The sequence below is a fragment of the Lachnellula hyalina genome (assembly GCF_007821495.1).
Source record: "Lachnellula hyalina strain CBS 185.66 chromosome Unknown contig00079, whole genome shotgun sequence".
Classification (NCBI taxonomy): domain Eukaryota; kingdom Fungi; phylum Ascomycota; class Leotiomycetes; order Helotiales; family Lachnaceae; genus Lachnellula; species Lachnellula hyalina.
Window position 1 is genome coordinate 58,886 of NW_022157193.1, and position 12,124 is coordinate 71,009.

At 48.9% G+C, this 12,124-nt stretch overlaps 3 protein-coding genes across 3 annotated transcripts; 2 read left to right on the forward strand and 1 right to left on the reverse strand.

Moving 5' to 3' along the window:
* Nucleotides 1–1,471: 1,471 nt before the first annotated feature.
* mfs1_4 (MFS glucose transporter) lies at nucleotides 1,472–3,490 on the reverse strand (the record flags this gene model as incomplete). Its single annotated transcript, XM_031150429.1, has 4 exons — nucleotides 1,472–2,952; nucleotides 3,006–3,116; nucleotides 3,272–3,305; nucleotides 3,374–3,490. 4 exons carry the CDS (start codon nucleotides 3,488–3,490, stop codon nucleotides 1,472–1,474), a joined length of 1,743 nt encoding a protein of 580 aa, XP_031004802.1.
* Nucleotides 3,491–4,615: 1,125 nt separating this feature from the next.
* atg22-1 (Autophagy-related protein) lies at nucleotides 4,616–6,455 on the forward strand (the record flags this gene model as incomplete). The annotated part of the gene is made up of 3 exons (XM_031150430.1): nucleotides 4,616–4,754; nucleotides 4,807–5,073; nucleotides 5,134–6,455. 3 exons carry the CDS (start codon nucleotides 4,616–4,618, stop codon nucleotides 6,453–6,455), a joined length of 1,728 nt encoding a protein of 575 aa, XP_031004801.1.
* A 371-nt stretch (nucleotides 6,456–6,826) lies between these two features.
* LHYA1_G005486 (uncharacterized protein) lies at nucleotides 6,827–7,771 on the forward strand (the record flags this gene model as incomplete). Its single annotated transcript, XM_031150431.1, has 2 exons — nucleotides 6,827–6,977; nucleotides 7,029–7,771. The coding sequence occupies 2 exons, from the start codon at nucleotides 6,827–6,829 to the stop codon at nucleotides 7,769–7,771; spliced, it is 894 nt and encodes a 297-aa protein (XP_031004800.1).
* Nucleotides 7,772–12,124: the final 4,353 nt, after the last annotated feature.

Consider the following 12,124-nt stretch of genomic DNA (forward strand, 5'->3'; position numbering starts at 1 on the left):
TCTTGATCGAATCGGTGGCGGAACGTGTGCCGGCAGGGACGGTACTGCGACTTGATGATCCCGAAGATAAAAAGTGCCTTGAGGGGCAGAGAATAAACGACAAAAATAATTGGAAACCTTTTCAGGACGGATTCCTCGTAGATAAGGGCTCGGTACCTAAAGATCCAACCCCCCTTTTCAACGGCGTCAACTTCGATGTGTTGCAGGGACTAGTATCTCTCGCTGCCTCTCTAGGCGACGTCAGGCTTCTCGAAAGAGCAATTGCCAGTGGGGCGTTCATTGATGCCAGTAGTGAATACTTCACGACGGCTATCCATTCATCATCCCGGTTAGGGATACTGGAAATGGTGAATTGGCTTATGAACAAAAAGGTTAAGGCTTTTTGTAACAACACGTTTCGCAGCACTCCCCTTGATGCAGCTTGCTTTGCTGGACATTCAGAGGTTGTAAAGGTGTTCCTGAAACACGATCCCCGACTACCGATACATCCATGCCCAGTTCCTCAGCTAGATTCTGCTGTTCGACAAGCGCTGAAAGGGGGACACGCAAGTCTGATAGACCTGTTCCTAGAGAAGAGAACTGATCTGCATGAACTACTTGTAGGGCCAGTTGAACCATTCGTTGCTATGGAAGAGGTCTTACTCATAGCCGCGGCGTGCGGAGACGAGGAAACGGTCGTCAGGATGTTAGATTTGGGCGCGGATATCGACGGTGTAGGAACAAGGGAAAACAGGACAGCTTTCACGAGGAACGCCATAGAGAACGCTGCTGCTGCCGGCCGCTTACATGTGGTCAGGCTACTGGTCGAGAGGGGTAGCGATCCCTCCAGCGACCGGTATCACAATGCCTTCGTGCTAGCTGCGCGGGACAGGCGTAACGACGTCGTAAAATTCCTCCTCGACCACGGTGCAGACATCAACCACGTCGCACCGCGGCCGAACCACTGGAGACACCGCGGAAGCGCGCTCATGAGTGCTGCGTCGTGCGGAGATTATAAAATGGTCAAGTTTCTGCTGCGCAGAGGTGCAGATGTCACTGCGAGGGTCCAAGGCAGCGTGGAAAGCCAAGGTTCGTGTGCGTTGACGTCGGCTTGTCGCCGTGGCAATTCTGCCATTGCGCGTTTGCTCATCCATGCTGGGGTGAGTCCTATAAAAAAGGAGTGGACGACCGGGAAAGGGGGGAGGTCGAACTTATATTATGCGGGGAGGTCACGAGTGCCTGGCATCGTGGAGACTTTACGGGAACTGGGCGCGAGAGATATGGATACTGCATTATAATACGGCATATGCTGGGTTTGGATTTCCGACACGAACCAAGGGGATTTCACGGCGCTAAAAGTTACATCTCAGGATAACAGCATTTTTCGATATCATAGGATCAGGCATAACACCTGATCTGAGGTTTTAGTTTGAAAACAAAATTTATTACCCGGACCGTGTCATTATTGAGCACACATTTACAGCTATAAACACTAGACGTTCTCATCAGCTCTATCGACGTGTTCCTCCAGAATCGCCTTCTCCTTTTCCACCACGCTAATACTCTGACCCGTCAGCTGTGCCTCCAGCAGCCGTATCCTCTTCTTCTCCTCATGCGCGGCCGTATCCCCAAACACCGCATCCATATCCTCCAACGTCTTGCCCCTCGTCTCGGGCACGCAGAAATACGTAAAGCCTGCGGCCAGCAGCGAAAACGCCGCAAAGAAGATATACGTGCCCCACGTAATGGACTCCAGCATATCCGGCGTGACGAGCCCGATGATGAAATTGCACATCCACGTCGTCGATGTCGTGATGGACATGGCCTTGGCCCGGATCGCGAGGTTGAACATCTCCGACGGCAGAACCCAGCCGATGGGCGCGAAGGAATAGCTGAAGTTGATGTCGTAGATGTAGATGAAGGCTATGCCGACCCAGCCAGCTGCTTTGTGCGACACGAGCGTCGAGCCGTATTTCCCGATGATGGCGCCCACGATGACGAGCGAGATGGTGTCGCCGAGTGCGCCGGCCATAAGGAGCGGGCGGCGGCCTACTTTGTCGATTAGGAAGAGTGCCGGGAGCGTGCTGAGACTGTTGATTATGCCGTATACGCCTGTTGCGAGGAGTGATGTCGTGTTTCCGCTTAGTCCGAGCTGGGAAAATATAGTTGGCGCGTAATATATCATTGCGTTGCATCCCATGAATTGTTGGAAGAACATGATACAACAGCCAATAGCCAGTCGTCTGAAGCTCGACTTGTTGGTCAGAAGCCCAGCGTACTGTAACATATGGAGTCGAAGTTCCGAAACGCCCGGATATTGCTCTCTGATGATCTGTTGCTCGAACGCAGCTTCGGCTCTGATCTCGACGTATTCTGCAAGCAGAACCGGGTCATCTGGAGGCTGGCGTCGGAGTTTGGCGAGCGTAACGATGGCTTCGTCATCACGATCTTGTTTCACCAGCCAGCGGGGCGATTCGGGGAAGAAAAACATCCCGATACCTAACAGTAGACCCGGGAGAATCTGCAAGGAGAAAGGGAGCCGCCATGAAGCATCGCTCTGTCCTGTGCAACCTCCTGAGCCGACGTCTGTTCGGGGGTCAAATTTTGGGCTTGCAGCTGTTCCGCCAGTGTACGGAATATCTGGAGCGCATCGAGTGCCACCAATATAGTTCGTCCCGTAGTCGATCCAGAAGCTGAACAAGATCCCAAGTGTGATGGCGAGCTGTTGGAGAACCACAATCGCACCTCTGATTTCAGGCAGAGATACTTCGGCCATGTATAGAGGAACGACCATAGTCAGGACACCGATGGCTAGACCGACGATTGCTCTACCAGCGAAGATCATTGGCACATTGACTGCGCCTGCTTGTATGGCTGAACCAATTGTAAATATGACGACTGCTGCCATGATTGACTTCTTCCGTCCGTATCGATCTGCTAGGGGGCCATTCACAAGAGATCCGAACCAGGCAGCTTTAATACGTTAATTCTTGCTATTGCAGTCAAAACGGGAGCGTATATCATACCTAGAAGCAAGGTTGAAACAAACCATCCTTTAAAGCCACTATCCAGATAAATTCTTGGAAAAGCAACCCCGAATGACTGCATTGTCAAAATACCAGAAACCACTCCTTGATCTGTTGATAATCGGTAGTTAGCAATTTATCTTTTGAGGATATTTAGGAGTAAAGAAAAAATGAATGTGCCGAACTGATCAGAATGTGTTAGGAATCCCAGGGAGCTCTAGAAACAGGCGGGCTGAATGAAAGGGATGTTCTGTCCGGTAACCTACCATAACCAAAAAGGAACCCTCCAAGTGACGAGAACTATCATTTGTAGCGTAAGCCTCTACTGTGGTATAGAAAGAGTGAGTAGGAATGCAATCACGACTTACCAACGCTACGCCAAACAGATACGGGTTTGCAACCACAGTTCTATAAGTACTTTTCTTCGGTCTTTGCTCGAGAACTTCCTCAACCGAAGCCGCGTGGAGGTCCATTGGAGAAGCCATCTATGGAAATCCGAGTAAAACAATGAAACTTTCAAACTCGCCGAACACATTTAAGACAGATGTCCCTAAAATCGAGAAGAAAATACTGGTTCTAGGAAACCAACTGGGCTTTATATATCCTCTCACCCCCTTCCCCCACTTTCCCCCAACGAGTTATACCCGAGGATAGAGTAAGGAAAGGCAAGTTCCTCTAGCATGTTCATCTGCATGTTTTGTGGTGGTTACGGACGACTGTGACCCTCTCGCAGCAGTAGAAAGGAAAAGCAGCACCAAATCTACAATGCGCCAGGCGGCGCGTGATATAATAAACAGTGCCGCTTTGTGTCCACCGCGAAGCCCCACCCCACATCCCCCAGGTTCCCCTCATAGTCGCTTGACATACAAACATGGGGTTAGTGCCTTGCAGGTGATTGAAACTGAAGCTACGGTGAACGAGTGAAATCACGAAAAACTAGCGGGGTGACGTAGCGTCGCCGATAGTCGGGATGCCTTATCGGGAAGATATATCAAAACTGCAAGCAATACAGGATCTCTATTTCAATGCTTTATAGATATGCTTTATAAATACTTACGAAAGCATTTGGCGAAAGCTGGTTGTTGTTGACAGAGAAGCCTTGGAAACCTTTCGAGTGGACGTGCACGGATTTCGTCTCGACCGCTCACGTGACACTGCTCCGTTTGTTATCCCTCCTCTTTCCCATTCTAGAAGATAAGCTTTTCCCAGCCTGAATTTGTTCTAGCATCTATAATTCTCCATCTTTGAAAAGCTTATCACTAAAACTGAGATCTTCTTCTTATCAATAAATCAATCTAGCCTTAGACTCGCTTAACCCCGCGTATTACCTTAAAGTAAACTCAGCTCAGCCGACTTCATTTACTTCTACTATATATGGCACTATATTATATATACTAGCATAAAGGTGGATAGCTCTAGACAAATATAAGATGTTCATTTCCAGAAGTATGGTTTTTGGCTCACGTGATGACATAATTGCCGGTGTTCCGAAGCACCAAGACACGCGGCTTAAAACAAGATACTTCACAAACTCAGCCTCAAATAAAGCCCAGTATCATTAGAAACAACATTTATAAAAGCCTGAAAGTTAGAGTGAACGATTCCAACAGATGGAAGATGGAGAAGCTGCGCAATCGCAGCGTCGTCCGCGATATGCCGGCGAAGACGTCTCGTCCACAAGCAGCCAGGAATTAAAGGGATTCTATGCCTACGGCGTCGCAGCCGAGGTATTCGCCGTCTGTGGTGTCGGTAAGTTCTTCTACATCTCAAGGCAAATAGCATCAGCTGAAAGCTCTCCTAGGATCCTTCCTCCCCGTGACACTTGAGCAATTGGCTCGAGAGCGGGGTGTCTTGTGGTCGGATAAGACGACATCATGTATGGCGAAGAAAGCTGCTGAGACCGGGGCGCGTTTACTTTCTAGAGCTGCTGAAGAGGATAATAACCAGTGCGTGGTTAATGTCCTAGGAGCTGAGATCACAACGTCTAGTTTTGCAATGTACACTTTTTCTCTGGCTGTGCTTGTGCAGGCATTAGCTTTAATTTTCTTCAGCTCGGTTGCGGATCATGGTGAGTTAATCACTCACTCACTCACTCACTTTGAAAAATTTACAAAGCTGACAAATTCAGGAAACTACCGCAAGAAACTATTGTTAGGCTTCGGCTTCACAGGTGCCACTTCCTCGATGCTGTTCCTCCTCGTTATTCCCAAACTATTCCTAGTTGGGTCCATTTTGGTCATCATAGGAGTAACCTGCCTAGGCTCCTCCTTTGTCATCCTCAACTCATTTCTACCATTACTTGTGGCAAATATGGCTCCAAATCGAGACTCCTCATCAGTCCTCATGGATGATCTCCCTCCACCTTACGAGGAATCATCTAATCACAGCTTCGGAGCCAAGAAATCAGATTCCTCGGCCTTAAAGCTCGCCACAAAAATATCATCCAAAGGGGTAGGAATCGGCTACATGGCCGCAGTATTCGTTCAAATCCTCAGCATCCTCCTCCTGTTCCTCATGTCCAAAACCTCTGTCTCATCCACACTCCCTCTACGTCTTGTCCTCTTCCTCGCCGGCGCCTGGTGGTTCGCCTTCACAATCCCATCCTCTCTCTGGCTCCGTGACCGTCCCGGCCCACCTGTCAGGACCGGAATCTCAGGAACGTCAAAACTTCGTTCATGTCTAGCATACATCTCTTTTGCATGCAACTCCATCTGGAAAACTATAAAGGTTGCGCTGAAGCTAAAACAAGCCGTCATCTTCCTCATCGCTTGGTTTCTGCTCTCCGATGCAATAGCTACTGTATCGGGAACAGCTATCTTGTTCGCGCGCACGGAGCTGAAAATGGGAACTGTGGCTATTGCACTTCTCTCCATCACCGTCACCTCTTCAGGTATCGCCGGCGCTTTCGTATGGCCAGTGATCTCGCGTCGGTATGCGCTGAAGACGAACCGAACGATCGTGGCTTGCATAGCGCTGATGGAGATTATCCCGCTGTATGGCCTCCTGGGCTTCATTCCTTTCGTTAAATCATGGGGTGTTGGTGGGCTGCAAAAAGCTTGGGAGATCTATCCGCTTGGCTTTATACATGGCTTTGTGATGGGGGGCTTGTCTTCCTATTGCCGCTCTTTCTTTGGGCTGTTGATACCACCCGGCAGTGAGGCAGCTTTCTATGCGCTCTACGCTATCACGGACAAAGGGAGTTCTGCTGTCGGCCCGGCGATTGTAGGGAGGATTGTTGATGCTACGGGGACGATTCGGCCTGCGTTTTTGTTTTTGGCAGTGCTGATTGCTCTCCCTGGACCCTTGATATGGATGGTAGATGCGGAGAAGGGACAGGCTGATGCTGTGCGTATGGCGGGCATTATAAAGAACGGTGCTGGGGAGGAAGAGCTGGATGACCGTGATGAGGGATTGCAAGAGGCGGAGGGTTTGATGAGAGATCATGATTAAATGATTATGACGATATAGATTATATGAGGATGTACATGATACGAAGATGTAGACGATATTCATAAGTAGATGGCATGAATAAGTACCATCTCATATGACATCCTTGACCGACAGGGACTAACCGCCCCGCCAAACCCCCTTTCCGCTAGCGCGGGTCAGCATGCTGCATAAGCGAGAACAACGATCCACCAGATCTCCCAGGCCCCGGCGTTAAGCTGACCTCATCTGCACGTCCCAACAGATGATGAAGACCATAATAGAAGCTCCGATGTCAGCATGTTACATCTTTCCTCCCTACTTTATTTTTTTCCTTCCATCTTTCCTTCCGACCCCACGCAAAACCAAATAGTAACCTGCAGATGGATACCAGAATGAGTCTACAGAAGTTCGTCAACCCAGCAGGGATAGTAGTACGTCCAATGCTAGATCGACCAGAAATACACGCGAGAGAAGAAGATTGGACGGGGATAACAAGTACGGCAATGCGGCGAAAGCTGCAGAATAGATTGAACCAGAGAGCTAGTGAGATTCTATTGCTGCAAAGTGCATACCAGGAAACTAACGATTCGCCAGAACGACGACGAGCACAAGCACGGCCACAAGAATCGGCCGCCACTGGAGAAATGGAAGAAGGATATGATATATCAATGGAAGTAACCCTAATCCAACGAAGCGGCCGCGGCTCGAATATCTGCATGGAGCCACGGAAGCGCAAATGGGTAATCAGCGCCAGTGATTTCGCGTCGTTCCTGCATCCAAAGACAACCCTATCTCTGGATCACAAGCTCCTTACACTCATGCATTTCAATCTCGTCCGTGCGCTGACACGGATAACGTTGCTGCTCGGCGTGGATCCCGATGACATGCATCTGGACATCGAATCGCCGTTCCACTCCACTGCATCAAGCTTGTCGATATCCGAACTACCGCCAAGTCTCAGACCTACGGAGATGCAGCTTACGGTGCCGCATCACCCGGAAATAGACATCTTTCCGTTCCCCAGGATTAGGGATAATATGATCGCAGCTATCGATGTCTTGGACGATATGGAGCTTTGTCAGGACATAGCGTTTGGCGTGGATGACCGATCTGGCGAACGTCGGGGTGTGGACCAGGGAGACTGCGCGGAAATTGATCATAGTAGAAGAACGGGACTCATCGTTTGGGGTGATCCATGGCTCCAGTCGAGTTGGGAAGTAGATCAGGAGTTTGCGAAGAAGTATAAGGGTCTCTTTGAGGGGTGTGAAGAGTTGATTCGCAGCACCAACTTTTGGCGAGAGAAAAGGGGTGAATCACCGTTGGATATGAGGCAATGAATTTACGTTTCTTGCTTGATATTTTGATTCCCATATGTACTGCAATCCGTTGAAGCTGTGAGCGTTCCCGGAACATACGCAATTCCCCATGTCACATAATGCACTCGCTCATGCTCACCAGCCACTGCACAACCCAAATGCTTTTAGGGTAATGTACGCATGACCTCTTCGATAACAGTAAGCGGTATTCGACGCCGACCTCAACATCCATGAGCTGCAGGTGTGGACGAGAACAAGATGATCAAGAAGCCTCGACCGCGGGCTCAACCTCTTCTAATTCTTCTTCTGATTCTTCGGTAGAATTTACAGCTTCACCTAACTCCTTCAGTTCCTTAAATAGAGCAGGCATCACATTTTCAAACTTTGCAATTTTAAACCTCAGCTCGCCATTTGCCTTCTCTAGGGAGCGAATACGTTCTGATTTCTGCTTATCTGCAGTACGCATCCGTTCCAACAATTTCCTTTCAAAGCACTCTAGCCGTTCCTCGCTGGACTGCTCGATAGCCTTCATGCGGGATTCTGTTTGCTCGAAATGGATAATCATTTGATCACCAAAGTTTCGCTGCAGAATCTCCTCGTTTTCTCGATGACATTTGTGTTCTTCGCCGTGAACTTGGACTTGGGCTTCAAGATCGGTGATTGTGCTTTCTTGCGTTTGTGTGAGAGTCTGCATGTTATCGAGCTTTTCGGAAATCTGATCTAGGTGGTGGGTATTCTGTTCCGTCATTTGGTTCATTTGCTTCTTGTTCTGCTCGAGAATATCATCTATTTGCTTCGTTTTATCCTGCTCTGACGCGGCGATTATGCGGCGGACTTCCTCAAGCTCTTCCTTTTGCCTTCTTTCTGCTCTGGCTATCCGTTTGGTGAGCTCTTTGAGCTGGTCCTGATTGTGTTCTTCGATGTCTTTGAGTTTGCATCCTAAGCTGATCACACGATTCGATTGCTTCTCCTCGAACGTTTCAAACCGCTCTTCCGCAATGCGGTTCTTATACTGCTGAGCTTCCTCTGATTCCGAAAGACGGTTCTTTAATTGAGTGACGTAGCTCTTCTGTTCTTCTCTCAATGACGCGTTGGCGTCAAATACAGCTTGATACTTTCCATCCACTTTCCTGGTAAGTTGAAGCATCTGAGAAAGCTGATCGGTGTGACTAGTCTGATTCGTCTCTAAATTAGCTAATCTGGTCCGCGTAGAGATCATCCAGATATTGCTGGAAGTGGCTTCCCGCTCCAATTCCGCGAAATATTGTTTGCTAGCATGTACTAAATTAGAAAATCCCCTTTGCGCAAAGACCATGGTCGGGTCACTTGGCATTTCGAAGTCGATTGTTTTTGACGTCGGTATGAAGGTATCCGCTTGACGCTGCTTTTCTAGTCGCGCGTCGGCAGTCAATCTATGTGACCTAGACTTTAGGTGGATCTCAAAATTGCTGACTGATTGATTCTGAGCGACCTTGTATCTCTTGTCACAATCCAGGCAATGGATCCCCTTGATATCCGCATCGAACCAATCACCGGGGTACTTTGAACGAAGCCCATCGAGCCCGGCAAGAACCCATGCCGGTGCTGAATTCTGTCATAATTAGATAATGGTAAGCTCAAGAATATTGGCGGGGCCTACTAATTTCTCCTGCTTCAGATTTAGACTTGGTGAATTATCCAAAGCCCGCATCCTATTCGGGTCTAATGGTTTCAAGGGACTTCTCTGGTAATCAGTAGGGGCAGAGCGCCTGCGGCTTTCGAGTATAGGTGTACATAATCGCTTTGCAAGTCTGCGAGGTGTAGAGTTTGGGTATTTATGCGGGCTTATGGGTTCATTGCCAGTCGAAGCATCACTCGCAGCTATGTCTAGTCTTTTTCGTTTCCGGCTCGGGGTATCTACTAAGTGCCACTCAGGACTCGGTGGGATAGGGGCAGCCCCTCGTGTCATCTAAATATGTCAGTTGGCATTCTTATGTGGTTTAGGCGGGACTTATACCTCAGCGTATGCTTTTGTGTGTCCTGAATTAACGAGTCAGTAATTGGACGAATTAAGTTCTATTGCAGACTCACTTCTTATAGCGTCCCTTGGATTGTCTTCAGGATCCTCATTCTCAGCGTATTCTTCGTCGTTATCCACATGTGTCCCATTTTCCGCATCCTCCACATTTTCGAGGCCGTCCACATACACAGCAATCCTGTGTTTCTTTGCTTGTGGCCCAATCTCGTCTTGCACCTCAATCGCATCGAGAGTCATGTCCGGATCATACTCATCTACTCGCGACTCTTCACCACCCACTTCCCGCTCAATTGGCGCATGTCCAAGCTCTAGAGCCCTCAATTGTTCTTCCTTGTCCAATCCACCAACACTCTCCATTGTCCTCAATTGATCTCCTGCCCTCCCAATTTTTTCCGCACTCTCTAGCGTCCTCAATTGATCCCCCGCACTTCCGCCACCATTCCCCTCCGCATTCCCACCTCTCTCCATCCCACCAACCCTACCCTTATCCCACCCAGGAAATAGTTTAAAAACCATCTGTTTCGGACTCTGCAGCTGCACCGAGCTCAGAATCCGATCATCAACCATGCGCCTAATGGCCTCCACGATGCCGGCTTTCTCCGTCTCGCCGCCGCGCGGATAGAAATGATTGAGGCAGAGTTGGACGAGCTTTCTGCTGGGGAGAGACGACGAAGAGCTTTGTGAGATATGCTGGGTTATATATTTGGTGAGTTTGAGGTATTGGGTGTAGGGTATTGTTGGTGAGGGGGGAGGCATCGCATAGTCGGTTGTACAGAGAAAAGCGCGTCGCGTCGAATGTAAACAAAGAAGTCTGTGCGTGTACACGTGACTGTATATTTGAGGGGTTATAGCGTAAGAATAGATGAAGCGTTTTGGCCAGTCGAATGGAGCCTTTAGGTAAGATATACGTATAATAAACCGTACAATATATTGTCGCGCTGCTAATAGTACAAGTCTTCCGGCCTTAAAGCCAAAACCCAACTCCAAGTAAATATAAACCAGTGTCAAGACGTCTGAAGTTCCTGATACGAAACATCAACAGTGCCCATGTGGTGTCGCAACCCGTTGCATAAGAAAGCCATACATAAGCCAGTATTACTTCCCAAAGATCACATGTGGCGAGCACGCTTCCGCGGACTCATTTGCGTACCAATTTGAGGAACTCCAAGCTCTTTCGGGGTATTTCCCTTGTCCCCACGTCTGATCGAATCCGTAACAAGCGCCAACTGCGCTTTATTATCCTGTGCCATCCTCGCAAACCTCGCCTCAGTGTTCGCCTCAAACGCCTTCTGTTCATCCCTTTGCGTCCGCAATTTCAAACGCAAACGATCTATCGTGGCCTTCTGGTTCTTGTTCTCCTTTTCCAGATCTTTCATCCAATCCGTTGTATCAGTGCGCATACGTTCAAGGGCAGTATTTTGTGTTGCAGAAGTATCCAAGATATCGCCTAGCATCTGCATAGTTTGTTGGACTTGGACATTTTGCTCAGTTATTGATTTGGCTTGATCGTTGAGCGTCGAGGAGTGCTGTCCCACTTTTTGAATCCAGTCGTCTATGACAAGTTTATATTCTTCTGTGAAAACTTCTTTGGGCACAGGTCCGGCGGTTGATGTATTGGCCTGGATTTGCCCCGGGGTTTGGGAGGCGGCATCTTCAAGACCAAAGTAGGGTTCCTTCGAGCTGCTGCCAGCTGGTACAGATCTAGATGTTGCGGGGGTAGAATCGTGGGTTAGGAACGAACTCCCCGAACTAAAAAGAATTGACGAGGGCGCACTGGGTCTCGAGATGGGAAATGGTTCGGGATAGCCAGAAGCTGGCGGTGCGCCCCAGTTCACAAGCTTGTAGTAAAGATCGTACGTTGTTCTCCCTCTCCTTAGTTTCTCCATTCTTCTCTTCACAGCAGATGTGACAGTCGCAATTTGGCCCTTTAGGTTGGATCTTCCATAGACTTGAGCGATATGTCCAGAGTACTGTAGATGCTTAGAAAGGTCGGTAAGGTTGTGATCACGAAGATCAAGTGGACACGGTAGCCCAGTGCAATCGTCGCATTTCCAGGTCATTATTAATTCGCCTAGTATGTTCGACTTCGACTCGGCAGTCACATGAATGGAATCATCTGGATAGAGCGTTTGAAAGTCCAGTAACTTTTCAAAGATGAATGCAGGTATTTCAGATTGGCGAGCTCCGCCAACCATAATCTGGCCTTTACCATTGTTGTCTCTGTCTTTTGGCAAGGAGAACTCAGATACTAAGTCGACTTCGGGTGCTGTGATAGGACTGGCGCGTAGATCGGCATCTGAAAACGAACGCCGTCCACTCCTCTCTGGCTGATTCCATGGCTCATCCGGCCAGGTAGT